The 17737-nt window shown below is 35.8% G+C and overlaps 1 protein-coding gene across 1 annotated transcript in view; it reads left to right on the top strand.

Moving 5' to 3' along the window:
• Window positions 1-17737, top strand: part of STK3 (serine/threonine kinase 3) — a 283945-nt gene that overhangs the window by 71725 nt on the left and 194483 nt on the right. The window contains exons 5-6 of the mRNA XM_044245221.1: window positions 16698-16862; window positions 17366-17533. Coding sequence (XP_044101156.1) covers window positions 16698-16862; window positions 17366-17533 — 333 coding nt within the window. The remainder of the gene's footprint in view (window positions 1-16697; window positions 16863-17365; window positions 17534-17737) is intronic.

Genomic DNA, 17737 nt, shown 5'->3' on the forward strand with positions numbered 1-17737 from the left:
TGTGTGTGGGGGGTGGGAGAGCAATTGAGGGAACAAAAATAGTGGAGAGGAAGTTCCAGACTGAAGAAAATCAGCTCCTGAGTTATGTATATGTGTTTTCCTCAAAGCTTGTGTGGGGCTTATTGTTTTATAATGGAAAGAATTGGGAAAGCCAAGTTTTATTTAGACATCACTTCTTTGTGTGAAGTGTGAAGGCCACATTAAGACCATTCTGCCTGGTAAATTCTCACTTATTGTTAGTTTTATAACCATTATTCTCAACTCCAGTGATAGATTTTTGATAGATATTTTATGAATAGTTATTTATAAAGTATTGGTATGTGTCAGGCACTGTTCTAAACACATTGTGTATGTTTTTGCATTTAATCCTCATGCAAGGATTAAACAACTGTATGAAGTAAAAAATATTATTGACCCATGTTGTAGATGGGAAACTGAATCGTAGAGTGGTCAATAGATTAGAAGAAAGGAGCTTCTGAAATTATATCTAATTACTGGGATTGAATTGTAGTAGTTAAGAATGCAGACTCTGGAGGTGGGGTATCTGGGTTTGAATTCTGGTTCTGCTGCATACTAGCTGTGTGAATTTGGGCAACTTTCTTAACTTCTCCGTTATTCATTTTCTTCATCTGCTAAATGGGATAAGAAGACCACCCCTACTACTTTGAGTTGTTCTGAAGATTAAATATATGAAGTACAAGGAATATCACCTAGCACATAAAAAGCCCACTATGTATTTGCTCTTGCCACTGTCATCATCAGCCTGTCACCTCACTTACATACGCAGGAATGTGGTTGAGCAGAATATACTAGAGGACTGTGGAACCAAGAACAGAATCCTAGTATTTATCATGGGTACTTTGAATTATCTTTGTTAATAAGGGAGGTATAGACTTAATAAGAGAGCTGCATTTTTAGGTACAGTGAAAAGTTCTTTAATAGAATCAGACATTGGCTATTCACAACTTACTAGGGTGTGTCTTATCTTAGTACCCTTTGAATTAGTGCCTTGTACGTAATAGTCTTTTTAGTAAATATTTGATTTACTGTATTTTTAAAAAAGTGTTCTGCCTTTATTTGTGTTTTGTATTACTTCAAATACATTTTTTTTCCCCTTGGTGAAGGCATACTAATTTCTTACTGACTTAAGATTTATTTGGAGTTTCAAGTTTAATATTGTTTCATTGCTAATAATAGACATCTTTTCCATTTGTATGGATTTCTGTTCCATAAAGTGCTTTTCAGGGGTTTATATTTGCCTCTGTGTTATTGAACTAATTCATGTTTGACTTCCCTAATCACTTTGTTGCATGCTCCCCCTTTGTGTAATAGATACTGGTTCATAGAGGATTTACAACTCCATATATATTGAGTGCTTTTCTGTTGTCTTCTGATCTCTTTTTCAGGAATCTTTTCATGTGGGAAAGGATTTTAAAATGTCTGCCCACTGACCATTTTCACAGTAGAGTATCAGTTCTCTTTCTCTTCAGATCAAGGGATTATAAACAGCGTGTATATATGTATATTTACATATGGTGTAAGTAGTGAAAGCTTTCATTTTGAATCACTAGTTATGGGACTTTGTGATAGATTATTAATCTTTTTCTTTATTTTTTTTTCCAAACATCTGCAAACCAGATTTCATGAAAGACAGCCTCTCTCTGCCCTTTTGTATATAATAATGGCTAAAATATTCTAGTTATGTTTTCTAATGTATGTACTTTGTGTTAAACAGATTTGTGTTTTTCTGGAAGAATCCCATAAATTTTTTATTATTTAAAACCATGGCTAGTTTATACCCTTACTCCTTCTTTTCTTGGGTGGGGTGAGATAGAGTGGTGAGGGGTGGAGGGAGTCACTGAGTTGCTGTACTGTTTTTCCCAGTGTTTTCCTCATGGTGAATACCTAAGAGCCCCATTAAATGTATGTATTCTTTCTCTCAAGAGAGAAGTAGTAAGAGGGGAAGAAATGTTGATTGTAAAGAAGTTGGAATCTGAGGCTTGACGGATGTCAGATAAACTCTTACATGTAAGCTTCAGTATTACCTTTGAGACTTAGGTATTTCAAGAGATTGCTGCTTAACTCCTCAACTCTCTCTAAATTACTGATTTTTAGCAATGTGTTTGGTTACCATTTTATGTGATTATATGATATATGACATAAAAACTAATGGGCATAGGGAGATCTGTAAAATGAGAAATCTAAATGTCATATTAATACGATTTGGAGTAAGCATTTATTAGCTGAGGGAAGTGGTACTAGGAAATGAAGTCAAAAAAGACTTGAAAAACTCCTCATGCTCCTTTTAAAAAAGTATGCTTATATTACTTTCCCTGTTCCCAAAAGTGTATTCCTTTTGTTCGGGGGTAGAATATAGAAATCAGCTTCAGAGATCTCATGCAGTTAAATATCTAGAATAACCTTTAATATTTTTAGAGTGGGTCAGTGGTTTGTGCTTTATACAAACCTTTTTTCTAGAAACATCCCCACTTTTTGGTATCAACTTCAAGTTTACTGTGTCAGTTTTAACTCTTGGTTATAAGTTACAGAAGACCCAGCCTAAACTGGCTTAAGCCAAAATGGGAATTTATTTGTCCACATAACTAAAAATCTTTGCAGAGCTAGTTTCATGAATGGCTGATTCAGGATGAATGGAATTACTTGAATTCATCTTTTTATTTTGATTCTTCTGTATTGATTCTAGTCTCACACAGATTTTTTGCCTCATAGTTGCAAGATGGCTGCCAGCAGCTACTGGGTTTTTTATACTTTCTAGTTGAAATTCAGCAACCAGTCTCGTGCCTCACTGTCTGAATGGGTGAGATGCCTTTCCCTGAGTGTATCATTGTGGCCAATAAATGTGATGTGGTAATTGGATCAGATCTTGATCTGTGTCTGACCTGGAGCTAGGATAAAGCTGACCACTAGAAACACATATTCTGAGAATGGGGAGGTAGTGATTTCCTAAAGGGAATCAGAATATGTTAGCAGGAGAAGAATGAATGGGTGTTAGATTGGCCAAATATAAAAGATAATTCTATATATTTACTAAAACTAGAAACAGAACAAAATATATCAGGAATAAAGCACAATTTAAGAAAACCCACCTCTAAATAACTCCCAAAATGTATGTTAAGTGTTAGGAGAGGTATTTATTGACATTGAGAGTGGAAACTGGTGGGTCTTCAGCCTTTCTCCTTCTGTCACAGTAAGGATGGAAAAGCTGGTATCTCTGGGAACCTGTTTCTGCTGTGTCAACAGTAAATGTTTGCCCTAAGACTTCTCCTGGAAAGTCTGTTCATCAGGATAAAGACCCATGGTTCCTTATCAGACCAGGTGGACTGACCTTGGTATTAGTTCTGGTATCCAGGACATCTTTTCTTGAGAATTTTTTCAGCCTCAGCCATACTACTGTTCAGAGCTCTACTAGAATCTTAGGAGAATGGGTCCTTTGGTATGGAAAGTAATTCTTGATCCTTATTTGGTGTATTCCACAGAGTGAAACTGAGTTCTAAGTATATGTCACACATACCTCTTAAAGTTCCAAGCCACAGCGTTAACATGACCATGCACTATAGGATTAGACCTTTCAAATTTTTCATAGCAATCATGTGCCAAGTCTTAATCTCTGATTAAATACATCATACACATTACGCTGCATTACATCTTTCCTAAATCTTTTGATTGGATTATAAACACTTTTATTTATGATTTTTTCACATTACAATATAGTTCCTCCAATAGACTTTCTCTTCCACCTTAACTAAGTAAATTAACTTTACAAAGGTATTTCCTTGGCTGCCCTTACTGGTAAACCACCCGGTCTTCACCTTAGTTGCTGTTCTTCTTGGCATTTCTCCCAGTTCTATTTCTTTTTCATCAGTCAGGCCCACCTTCATACACTTGATTTTTATATGGTACATTCCTTGCCTGGTGGACCGCCTGTTACTGCCAGATGGACCATAAGCCCTCCCTCCCTGTCTTAAGTATGACCTTGAGCACACGGTGACAATAATTTTTTGAAGTAATAAGGTTTAGTGGAAGAACTCTTGGACAGGGAACCAGAAGACTCAGCACTGATTCCTGCATTGTTACTTAGTAGCTCTGTGATCATGGGTACATTGTGTAACTACTCTAAACTTAAGACGCCTAAGCCTAAAATGGACCTAATATCATATTACTTGCTTTACCTACCTCAGTGCTTTCTTGGGAGGAACAAAGAGAATGAGTGTCAGAGCATTTTGTAACCTGGAAAATTCTGCACAAACTTAAATTGCCATTTTACTATTATCAAGGCAAAAACTTTAAAAATGGTATATAATTTTTAATTAATGATTTAAGATATTTGTTGAAATAGTGAATATTCTCTAGCATTAAAAAAAATATACGAGAAGATTTTTGTGTCTTATCCAGTAAAGTCTTGGTTAATCTCAGGAAATCAAGAGATATTTGTAAGTTAATTTTACAGAAAATGGGAATTTAGCTCCTTAGGTGGCAGATCTCTAATTTTAACAATTATATTTTATTTCAAGATTTTATTTATTTATTTGTGAGAGGGAGTGTGTGCATGTGAGAGGGAGAGTGAGAGAGAGAAAGAGAAAGAGAGTGTGTGTAGGAACAGGGGAGGGACAGAGGAAGAGGGAGAAGCATATTCCCCACTGAGCAGGGTCCCTGGGATCATGACCTGAGCCAAAGGCAGGTGCTTAACTGGCTGAGCCACCAAGGCACCCCTAAATTTAACAATTTTAGATAATTTAGATTCTTACTGTATATAGGTCTTCTATACCGTGTCTTTATTTTTTTTTTCCTTTAACTTCTGATATAGCTTAGAGATCTTCCTATACTGTACATATAGGTCCGTGAGTATGTAACAAAATACGTTTTTTCTCAGTACGTTGGATAAAATGAGTCCCAGCTTTTCAGTTTTTGTTACTATAATAAAAGCTGCAGGAACTTTTGTATTTGTTTATTGGCAAACAAATTATTATGTCCCTTGGAAATATTATGAGAAATGGCATTACTGGGGTAGAGGGCAAATTCATTTTTAGTAATAATTTTTTTTTTTGGGGTTGAGAGGCTGCTACCTAAGTCATACACGATTTTTTAGTGCTGAGGAAATTTCAGCTTGTTCATGAAAGAAGTATGGATTTTGTTTTTAGTGCCTTCCTGCTTCCCTGCATGCTCTGATCTTCTTCATCTTCCCTACTTTTGTCTCATTTTGCTTAAGATGTTCATTATTAATTTTACCACAGATCGCTATTGGAGTGGTAAGGAAGTTTGTATACTTGTTAGCTGCTATGGCTGCTGCTCCTCTTCTACGACTATTACAAGTGATTTTATTACTTATCTCCCCCCACACTAGCTTTCCACACTAGTAGACTGAGCATCTGCCATCAGAGTTTTCTTTCTGAAAGTTCAGATATGTTCAGATCATCTTTCCACGTAAAAATCTGTGAGTATTCAAACAAAGTTTGGCCCTACCTATGTTTGCAGCTTGCCGTATTTTTCCGTACATGTTACTTCAGACACAAAGGAACCATTCGCTAGTACTGGACTTCATATATTTTTATGTCTGTTGCCTTTACACTTAGCTAATATTTCCTTCCCTCTTTGGTCACCTGACAAACTTTGTTCATTCTTCAAGAGTCAGCTCAAAAGTTACCTGCTCAGTGGAGGCTTCTTGGAGGAGGGAGATTGTGTGGTGAGATTGGTAAGGCTGATAGGAGCTGTATCGTTCAAGGACTTGAGGGCTAAATGATATGGTTTGGATTTTATTTTAAGAGTACTGGTTATGATGCATAATCAACTTTAGGAACTACTGTCTTGGAGTGCCCCTATAGCTAACCTGTTGCTACCAGCATTACCTAATGTTGTAATTATTTGTTCCTGTGCCCTTCCCTTTCTACTAAATTTTGAGCACCATGAAGGCAAGGGCAGTATAACAGGCCCTCAGTAAATTCTTGTTAGTACTTACCTCCCACAGTTGTGTTTGGTTATGAAGTGAAATTATGGCTGTAATATGGCCAACATAGTTAAATCTCAGTAAATGTAAGCTATTGTCAATATTATCAGTATCATCACTGGGTAGGCAAACCCTGACTTGGGGAGCATAGGGTGGTTTCTTGAAAGAGGTGAGATTTGATCCAGGACTTTAAAGACCCTTAAAAGACTGGTGAGTTTTCATCAAATGGTGTTCAAGACTTTATGAAAAGTCACTGTGAAAGTTGAAACTTAAAATTTTATAATCAAATATAGTTAGCTGTCCCTGTAGTCCTTGAAAGGGAGAACTATGTCTCATTCTTTCTCATTTTCTAAATAGATCATAGGTACTAAATAGAGAATTAATGCATTATTTTATATAAATAAATAATTATGTCAAAAAGGTAGGGTATAGGTAAGATTGTTAAGATTCATTTTTAGAAAATTACAACTCTTCATTTTTTATGAATGTACAAAAGCTCACTTAAATTTGTTTTTACTGACATAAAAACATTAAGGCAGTATGTATATTTTAAAACAGCTTGTGCATGTGCCCTTGAGACAATTTGGTGGGTGCATTTTTATCAAAACCATATATGCAGTGACATATTAAATGTATCATATTATTATACTAATCATATGACTTCAGAAACAAAAGTAACCAGAGGACTAAAGCCTATCAAAACCATCTTTTTGTTTTTGTACAATGAGATTCTTTTTAAATTTGCCAGTGAATTCATACTAGTATTGAAACCAGATGTAGACTTCCGTCTTTTAATGTATTAGCTCAACTATAAAAGTCTTATTTCCATCCCTGATTACTGAGTATTTCATTCATGGTTTATGATATCTCTCCCACCTTCCTTTATTTATTTTTTTAAATAGATTTTAAAATGTGATTCAAATGATTTTAAAATGACATTGTCCCATTTACTTAGTGATAGAAATAAAATTAAACTTGTATTAAAGATAACCTAATTAAATCCACAGATGAAGGACTCTCTTAATAAAATTTTTCATTGGAAAGGATTTTGACCAATACCACTAAATGAAGTGTCATCTGTGGTTTGAGAAAGGGTCTAAGAGTTTTTCATCTTAGAACTGAAATCTTAACATAGTTACCTCCTTCAGTATAAAGTAAGATCCTCTCTCCTGTATGGTGTGTGTGTGTGTGTGTGTGTGTTTGTGTGTTTTAAGTGTTTTTAAAATAAACCTGACCATTTTGAAATAGATGGATGTGGTCTCTCTAAACTGATGAAAAGTCTTAATTATAGAAATGAAAATGATATTACTTTAAATTTTATATAGTAATGGGAATAAATAGTTCCCTCTGTTGCCAAATAGAATTCTAGTCACTTTGGTAACTGGCTATGTTTATATATAAATGAAGTTTCTTATACTTAAAGTTTGTTTGAGAACAAAATGCTATTTAAGAAAATGACTATCAACTATCTGACTTCCTCCCTTCTTTCCCTACTTTATAACAAAATAGTGTGTTTAAAAGACATGAAATAAACATTTTGTTCAAGATCTGTTGTATAGTGTCCATTAAATAAATGCAAGTTCCTATCTCATTCTTTATTAGTGCCACAAAATGCTTGTAAAATGTTGATATAGATACTGCTTTTATCCAAAGTTCATTTGATACCATTGACATTTATTTAAAAGAGGCCAGGCAATCATTTATTCCTTCAAATTTCTAAGATTTACCTGCATTTTTGTACTTAGAAGGCTGAAATTTGGCCCTTCATTTTTTTTTTTTTTTTAACCGTTTTTCTCATCTTAATAGAAGCAAAAAAAAAAAACAAACAAGAAACAGGCCTTGATTTCTGGGTGCCATTTCATAACTAGTATTCTCCAGTTAATTTTTAATTATTCTTTTGAAATCTATTCTTTTTCTTTATTGTGAACTACTTTTTTTTATTCAGAGCCTAATTTTAATGCCAATTCCACTTTCTTCCCTAGTTACTTGCTCTCCACTGTGATCGCATTTCACTTTGAAAAGTGTTTTTTTAGGGGCGCCTGGGTGGCTCAGTGGGTTAAGCCGCTGCCTTCGGCTCAGGTCATGATCTCGGGGTCCTGGGATCGAGTCCCGCATCGGGCTCTCTGCTCAGCAGGGAGCCCGCTTCCCTCTCTCTCTCTGCCTGCCTCTCCATCTACTTGTGATTTCTCTCTGTCAAATAAATAAATAAAATCTTAAAAAAAAAAAAAAAAGAAAAGTGTTTTTTTAAATAATAGTTTGTGAGTTTTTAAGTCTGTCTTTCATGCCAGATTGGAGTCACATAAGGGTAGGTTAAAGATTTTTTAAATTCAATGTAGAGCAGGTGCTCAATAAAGTGTTTTTCACACCTGAATGTTATCTAGGGCATTTTGGAAAATACTTATACATTCTTAGATCACTTGCACACATGCTTTATATTCTTCCTGTCTGCCACACATGTGCTCTTATCCTCAGCAACATTGTGATCCATATGGGATAATTTTATAATTGATACCTCATTGTTTTAATTTGCTTTTCTTTGATAATTACTGAAGTTTAATATTTTCTGTGTATGTTAACAGCTTTGTTTTTAGTTTTTGTATATTTGTGAATTGTATATTTATTTCTTTGCCTCTTTATTTGTTAGGTTTTATTGTTTTTCTGAAGGATGGATTTATGTGAGCTCTTTATGTTCTAAATCTATACACTAAATATCTTACTACATTTTCTGTATTTTTCTGTTTTCTAAACTTATAATTTTTTTTAAAAGATTTTATTTATATATTTGAGAGAGAGAGAGCACAAGCAGGGGGAGCGGCAGAGGGAGAAGCAGGCTCCCTGCTGAGCAAGTAGCCTAGTATGGAACTCTATCCCAGGACCCGGGATCATGATCTGCGCTGAAGGCAGACAGATGCTTAACCTACTGAGCAGCCCAGGGGTCCTGCTTATAGTTTTTATGTAGACAAAGCTAGCAAAGTCTCATAGTTTTTTTGTTTCCTTTTTTTTGATGAGAAACTATTCTTTTCTGCCTACTGATTTGATACTTTGATTTTCTTCTATTTTTATTTATGTCATTTAAAAATGTTTAAATCTTTGATTTGTAGTTTTGTTTTAATGGCATTAAGCTTATATTTTCTTTTTTTAAAAAAGATTTTATTTATTTATTTGACAAAGAGAGACAAAGTGAGAGAGGGAACAGAGGTAGGGAGAGGGGAAGAGGGAGAAGCAGGCTTCCCACTGAGCAGGGGGCCCAGATTTGGGGTTCAGTCCCAGGACCCTGGGATCATGACCTGAACCTAAGGCAGATGCTTAACAACTGAGCGACCCAGGTGCCCCTAAGCATATATTTTCAATAAAATACTCACGAAGTCAGTATTACTGACTCAGTTAAGATTACTTTTCAAGCCAAGTGAGAATGCTTATTTGCAGAATTTAACAACAATATACTTGTTTTGTTTGACTGACACACCATTTAAAATAATCTGCATTTGAATGCTGGGATAAGGCAGGCATTCTGCCCTAATACTCAGCTTTACTGCTTGTTTATGTCTGATAACAGTTCTTAATTTAACCACTGGTATTATGGTTGGCGACTCTTTTGATTAGACATTGCCTTTACTAATTGTCAGATATTTTGAATATCATCCTTAGAGCAAGTCTTGCAACTCTGTGTTTTCTTATATTGAGACCAATTCATATATTCATGTTTGTGTAAGCTGGAAGACATGGGCTTTGCCAGTTAATATTTGTATGATATTTGACAGACCACTTTATTTCTTTGAATTTGTTTCCTCATCTAAAAAAGGGATGATGTGTTTCAGTTTACTTCACCGAGTTGTTGTGAGACTCATAAAATACTCCTTATAACTATGAAGTAATATAAAAATTTAAGATAGCACTATATCTCTGTTCTAGAAAATGTTACTGTTTATTGTTGTTTAAATTAATTTATTGAGGGATAGAAACCTTTCATTTCATAATTGAGTTAAAAGGCTTAATGTGTAGATACCTTGTTTGAGCTTTAGTATTCAAATGGATTGTTAAAATAGTACTGTATCACAGATAATTTTAAGATGTATCCATATACTAGTATGAATGATTGGATATTGTGTCATTTTTTTATTAGGGCAAGATATGAGGTGACCCCTGAAGTGAGGGGAAGTTAATTACAAAGAGAGAAAAGCATCACGAAAGAGGGACTTTATAAACTTTACACATTTGATTCAGGTCTTCCCTCTCCACCTTTAATCATTCAGGGCCAAATACAGGCCTTGCCCTTGGTATTCTTAAAAGCTTCATAAGGACTGAGATTGTCTGTCCTCACCGTCAACATGTAGCACCTTTAACAGAATCTGTATTGAGAGAGTCAGTGACGGAGACATTTGTCAAAAGAATAAAAAAATGGATGTCCAAATTAGTGTGAATTTATTTCTGTTACAACTGTTATGAAGATCTTTTGTAAATATAGAATCATAGAATTGGAATGAACCTTTGAAATCATCTAGGAAACCTCGACAGTTCATGAATCAGTGTAATATCTTTGTCAAATCTTTAGTCTTGCTGTGGATTTGTCTAGTGGCAAATTTTTTACAGCACTAAGACAGATCTTGAGACTTTGAAGTATACCAAGTCTATTTAATCCTGAACTTTCTCTAGTGTAGCTCTGTAATACAGGGCACAGATGCAGAGGTAACAAATCAAAGAGTAAATGAAGGATTAATGACTTGTTGGTTGGAAATAATGGAATGCAGAGGATGAAAATTGAAGTCTAGGTAACTGAAAAGGTCGTTATTGAAGTAATTAAACATTACACAGTTTTATAGACTGGTGTGGCTTTTGTCGCATCCCCATGTTCTTTAATTTTTAATGCCAGGAGTGGGGGGAGGGGAGGGTGGTGCTCAGGACAGGTGCTCAGGACAGCACCACCATCTTGCACACCTGAAGTGGTGCATTGCGGTGGCCCTTAACAGCACTCCTGCCTCCCACTCTCCCACCTTGGCCGTAAACTGCTAATTTAGGTGGTATCGTTTCTCTTTTCATAACTGCTGTATCTATTCACTTATTATTTATGAAGTGCTACCTATAGCCAGGCAGAGTTCCAAGCATTGTGGGTAATCAGTGAACAGAACAAAGATTCCTGCCCTTGTGGACCCTTTCTCAGTGTGTTGCTGTCCGACAGAAACATGAAATGAGCCACAGATGTAATTTAAAATTTCCTGGTAGCCGCATTAAAAAAAAAAAAAAAGTGATAGGTGAAATTAACTTTTCACCTCAGTGGGTTAATAAGCCTCTGCCTTCGTCTCAGGTCACGATCTCAGGGTCCTGGGATCCAGCCCTACATCAGGGCTCTCTGCTCTCTGCTCAGCAGGGAGCCTGCTTCCCCTCCCCCCACGACCCCCCACCTGCCTCTCTGCTTACTTGTGATCTCTCTCTCCCTCTGTCATATAAATAAGTAAAATATTTAAATATATATATATAATATATTAGTATATAGCACCAATATTGTATTAAATAATATATCTAATAATAATGACTTATGTTAAAGATTAATACATTTTATAATATTAATATATAAATATCATTTAAAGGTATAATCAGTTCAAAAATTATTAATGAGGTACTTTATCTTCTCTTCTTAGTACTAAGTTTTGAACTTCGGTGTATATTTTGGATTTATAACATAACTCATTTTGGGCTAGCTCTGTTTCACATGCTCGGGAGCTACTGTATTGGGCAGTGCAACTTTAGAACATAGTGTCTTCTTCCTATGGACCATCAAGTCAGACTATCTGGTCTAAGGCAGAGAACAAGTTCCTCATAGGACTAGAATTTTCAGATAATTCCGGCTCCTTACCCATGGTGTCAAGCCCTGTGTGATCCGGCTCCCATGTGTCTCCCAGATCTCATCTGGAACTAGTGTTTTCCTGACTCACTATGAGCTTTCTTTCTTGAACTCAAATATGAGAGGCTTTTTTCTGAATCTTTTTTTTTTTTTTTTAAATCTTGTTTCCTTTGTGTAGAATGTCATGTTCCAAGATAGCCAATTACATGGTTAGCTCTCTCGTGTCATTTAAGACTCCAGCAAAAATGGCTGTCAGTCCTTCTTTGATGGTTTTTCATTCTTGGTCAGTAGCTTTCTGTTTTATTGTCCTGATAGCAGTCATTATGTTTTCTTGCCTTGCCCTATTTTCTATTACATTGTCATCAAGTTATCCCTTCTTTGTAGAGTATATGCTCCATGAGGGAAAGTACACTTCTCGTTTTATTCACTGTCGTATCCCCAGCAACTGGTATAATTCCTGCCATGTAGTTGATGCTTGATAAATATTTATTGAATGAATAAAAGGCATTCTGGATCAGGGATCTTGTACTAGAGTAGATTTATCAGGTAAGTCAGATCTTAGGGTCTTTTAATTTGGAAAGGATTAAGGGAAGTTGGCACCTAAGAGGTTCGGGGAAGGAGGTCCGGGTTGTTAGTTTGTTTCTTTTTTCCCTTACTCCTTCTTTCTTCCTTTTTAACTTCCTTCTTTCCCCTCCCCTCTCTTCCCCTCCACCTTCCCCTCCCCTTCTTTCTTTTATAAAGAAAGCAGACTTATCCAAAGCCAGCACATTATTCAAGTACAAATAAACATGTACAATACATTTATGACAAAATATATTAAGGTTACATGTAAATATAAACCATCTTCCAATTTGTTTAGGAATTTTAACATGGTTAGGGTTGTTTTTTTTTAAATGGAGATGAAATTCACATAACATAAAATTAGCCATTTTAAAGTGAAAATTCAGTGGTCCGGGTGTATTCACCATATATAATCACCACCTTTGTCTAATTTCAAAATATTTTCATCACCCCAAACTGATTAAGCAGTTAGTTGTACCTTATTTTCCCCATCCTGCTTCAGCCCCTGGAAACCACCAGTCTGCTTTCTTTCTCAAAGGATTTATCTATTGTGAATATTTCATATAAATGTGTGCTTTTGTTCTGGCTTCTTTTACTTATGTTTTCGAAGTCCATCCACATTGTAGCATGTGTCAGTGCTTTATTCTTTTTTATGGCTGAATAGTATTCCGCTGTACGTTTATACCATATATTATTTATCCATTCATCATTTTTGGGGGGAGTTTACTTACATATTTGAGAGAGAGACAGAGGGAGAGGGAGCATGATGGTGTGAGGTAGGGATTCACCTTCATTTTTTGGCATGTGAATGTGCAGTTGTCCCAATGTTGTTTCTTCCCCCCCCCCCATTTTTTTTTTAAAAGATTTTATTCATTCATTTGACAGGCAGAGATCACAAGTAGGTGGAGAGGTGGGCAGAGAGAGAGGAGGAAGCAGGCTCCCGTGGAGCAGAGAGCCCGATGCAGGGCTCGATCCCAGGACCCTGAGACCATGACCTGAGCTGAAGACAGAGGCTTTAACCCACTGAGCCATCCAGGCACCCCTCCCCAATGTTATTTCTTTTTTCTTTTCTTTCTTTCTTTTCTTTTAAAAAAAAAGATTTTATTTATTTATTTGACGGACAGAGATCACAAGCAGGCAGAGAGGCAGGCAGAGAGAAGGGGGAGGAAGCAGGCTCCCCACCGATCAGAGAGCCCGATGTGGGGCTCGATCCCAGGACCCTGAGATCATGACCCAAGCCAAAGGCAGAGGCTTAACCAACTGAGCCACCAAGGCGCCCCATCCCAATGTTGTTTCTTAATGAGACTTGAGCCACTGTGGCATTGTGGCAGTTGAAACAAACGTCTTCCAGTAATCACTTTCACACTCTACAGTCTTAAAGCAGTTTTTTGGTTTTTTCTTTTTTAAAAAAGATTTATTTATTTATTTTAGAGACAGAGACACATGTTGGGGTTGGCAGGGGCAGAAGAAGAGGGAGAGTGAGTCTTAAGGACACTACACGCTGAGTACAGAGCCTAACACTGGGCTTGATCTCACAATCATGAGATCACAACCTGAGTCGAAACCAAGACTTGGACACTCACCTGTGCCACCCACATGCCCCTTCATAGTCTTTATATATGTGCGTGTGTTTAAGTATATATGAATAATTATTCAAGTGTAATTATCATAGTGTTGTATTAATTTCAGGTATGCAATATGATGATTCAACAATTCTCTGCATTTCTCAGTGATCAAGATAAGTGTACTGTTAATCCCCTTTACCTATTTCACTGATCCCTACCCAGCTCCCTTCTGACAACCACCAGTTTGTTCTCTATATTTAAGAGTCTGTTTCATTTGTCTCTTTTTTTCTTTGCTTGAGTTCATTTGTTTCTTAAATTCCAGACATGAGTAAACTCATAATGGTATTTGTCTTTCTCTGACTTATTTTACTTAGCATTATGCCCTTTAAGTCCATCCATGTTGTTGCCGTTGACAGGATTTCATTCTTTTTTTTTTTTTAATGGCTGAATAATATTCCTCTGTGTGTGTGTGTGTGTGTGTGAGAGAGAGAGAGAGAGAGAGAGAGAGAGAAAGAGAGGGAGAATGTGTAGATGAATGGACACTTGATGCTGCAATAAACATAGGGGTGCATATATCTTTTTGAATTAGTGTTTTCATTCTCTTTGGGTAAATATGCAGGATTGGAGTTACTGTATCCTATGATAATTCTATTTTTAATTTTTTCAAAGACCTGTCATACTGTTTTTCACAGTGGCTGTACCAGTTTGCATTCCCACCAACAGTATATGAGGGTTCCTTTTACTTCACATCAGGCCAATGCTTGTTGTATCTTGTGTTTTTGATTTAGCCATTCTGACAGGTATAAAGTGATAATCTCATTGTGGTTTAATTTGCATTTCCCTGATGATGAGTGATGTTGAACATCTTTTCATATGTCTGTTAGCCATCTGTATGTCTTCGGAAAAATATCTATTGAGCTGCTCTGCCCATTTTTAATTGGATTATTTGGGGGTTTTGTGTGTGTGTGTGTGTTGAGTTGTATAAGTTCTTTATATATTTTGGATATTAACCCCTTATTGGAGATATCTTTTGCAAATATATTTTCCCATCAGTAGTTTGCCTTTTTGTTTTTTTGATGGCTCCTTTTCCATGTAAAACCTTTTTATTTTGATGTGTCCCAATAGCTGAGTTTTGCTTTTGTTTCCCTTGCCAGAGGAGACAGATTTAGGAAAATGTTTCTATGGCTGATGTCAAAGAAGTTACTGCCTGAGTTTTCTTCCAGTAATTTTATGGTTTCAGGTCTCACATTTAGGTCTTTAATCCATTTTGAGTTTATTTTTATATATGGTATAAGAAAGTGGTTCAATTTCATTCTTTTGCATATAACTGTCCAGTTTTTCTAGCACCATTTGTTGAAAACACTGTCTCTTTCCCATTGTGTATTCCTAAGTTCTTGGTTGTAGATTAATTGACCATAAACATTTAGGTTTATTGCTGAGCTTTGTGTTCTGTTCCATTGATACATGTGTCTATTTTTACACTAGTACCATATTGTTTTACTATTTTGATTACTGCAGCTTTGTAGTATATATATATATATATTTTTTTTTTTTTATTTTTAATTTACACTGTATCTTTCTGTTATCCCGTTGTTGGGTATTTGAACTTACTTTCTTCTTCTTCTTCTTCTTCGTCTTCTTCTTCTTTTTCTTTCTTCCTCCTTCTCTTACAGAAGAACTTTGCCCTTCCATCAGCTTATCTTAGGGTTATATTTGCTTGTGGTCCTTAGAGCAAAAGTAGATGTATTGTTAGGAACTTCTAATATCACTTGGGTATATTTAAAAGCTAAGAGGGTGCTTTCAATAAAAATAGAGGCTTTCATAGATGGCACTTGAACAAGGTTTGTCAAGAGAGGCAGTATAGAATAGTGGTTAAAAGCATAGATTATAAGAAAACAGAATTCACATCTTGGTCCCATCTTGTGTGTGACCAGAGGAATTTACTAAACCTCTGTGCAGTAACTTTCTCATTTGACAGATGGTGGTAATAATGGTATCTCGCTTGTAGGGTTGTCTTCAGGATAAATGAGATAATGCATGCAAAATGATTAGCACAAGGGCTGGCACAGATAACAGTGGCTCTATTTCCATAGCTACTAAGAATGTTTCCTTTCCTTCTTCTTACTTTGGCTGCTTTTCTCCCTCCTCTCCCTTTTCCTTCCCCTGACAACCTTTGTTTGTGTTTCCATTTTCCTAGTCTTTCTCTGGAATTTTCATTTTTGAGTTTTCATTCTCAGGGCCAGCAATCCAGGATTTGGGTAGGTTAGGATGACCTGGCCAGAAGAGGAGAAGTGGTATGGGCATAATCGCTTCATGCAGGAGACTCTTGGCAAGCCACCCTTGTTTCCTTTCCTTTGTGTAAAACTTTTGAATTTCATTTTCATCAAGAATTAGTGAAATCTCAGGGAAGGATGTCTGAATTTACTTTCAGGACAGATAGCTGTGATGTTACCTCAGCATCAGAAGATGTGGGAAATAGTGATTTTGGGGGGTTGTTTTGATTCTTGGGATGGGTTATGTGCTTTAGGAATGACATTGATAATTTTAAAGAAAGAAGTTTAATACTGAAAAATTTTTTTTAATCAGTAAAATGTGTCATAAGAGTGACGCATAATATTTGTGAGAAAAAAGAAGTTCTCAGTTTGTTATCTTTTTAGTCTTTTCCTAGAGGTTTAGTGGTCATTAGAAAGAAATGTTTGCTACAAGAGCCTTTTGTAAGAGTTTATCTAGCATGGTTTTTCAATCTAGTTTTAAAACTATTTCTTTCCAGTTAACAGAGGATGAAATTGCAACTATTCTTAAATCTACTCTGAAAGGACTAGAATATTTGCACTTTATGCGAAAAATACACAGAGATATAAAAGCTGGAAATATTCTCCTGAATACAGAAGGACATGCAAAATTGGCTGATTTCGGAGTGGCTGGTCAGTTAACAGTAAGTGTAATAATTTTGGACCCACTTGTGGGCTATATGTCCAGGTTTGTGACTGAATGTTGATAACCTTTTGGAGGAGGGGATAGGAAGAAATATGTAACTACATTGTTCTTGGAGAGAAGGAGACATTATTTCGTATTATTTATTATTTTTATTTACAATTTAAGAGACATTAAATGAATATGAAAAAATGTTATTGAAATGCTTAAGTGTTTAAAAAAGGAAGCTACCTTGACCCATTTATGTAGCTTTTATTGTTACAGTACTATTTTTAATGACTATCTTTAATGAAGATAGTGGAGATAAGTTACTTGTGAGCTCTTGCTTTTTACGGAATTCAGAATTCTGAAATATGTCATCAGTTGGGTTGTAGGAAAATAGTCAATATTTTATATAATCTGTACTGTTTGAGGATTTCACTATACAGTTTAATGAATATGTTGGAAAACAGAGTCCCTTAGTGTTTTTGTAGTATTATTTATGTCAGTGTAATGTTTTTGCAGGATACAATGGCAAAACGCAATACTGTGATAGGAACTCCGTTTTGGATGGCTCCTGAGGTAATTCAAGAAATAGGCTACAACTGTGTGGCTGACATCTGGTCCCTTGGCATTACGTCTATAGAAATGGCTGAAGGAAAACCTCCTTATGCTGATATTCATCCCATGAGGGTAAGAAAATGATGGTTTTCTAAAAACGTTGATGTTATATAAGTTGCAGTTTTGTAATGTCAGTGTAAATAAATAAAGTAAATTAAATAAGTTGATTTGAACTTAGGTTCTGTGCAAAAAAATAATAAAATTATCTGTCAGAGGTTAGTGATGTTAACTTTTTTCCTCCCACATCCTCAATTATGAAAAAAGAAGCGAAGGCTC

Source organism: Neovison vison, chromosome 4, assembly GCF_020171115.1.
Source record: "Neovison vison isolate M4711 chromosome 4, ASM_NN_V1, whole genome shotgun sequence".
Classification (NCBI taxonomy): Eukaryota; Metazoa; Chordata; class Mammalia; order Carnivora; family Mustelidae; genus Neogale; species Neogale vison.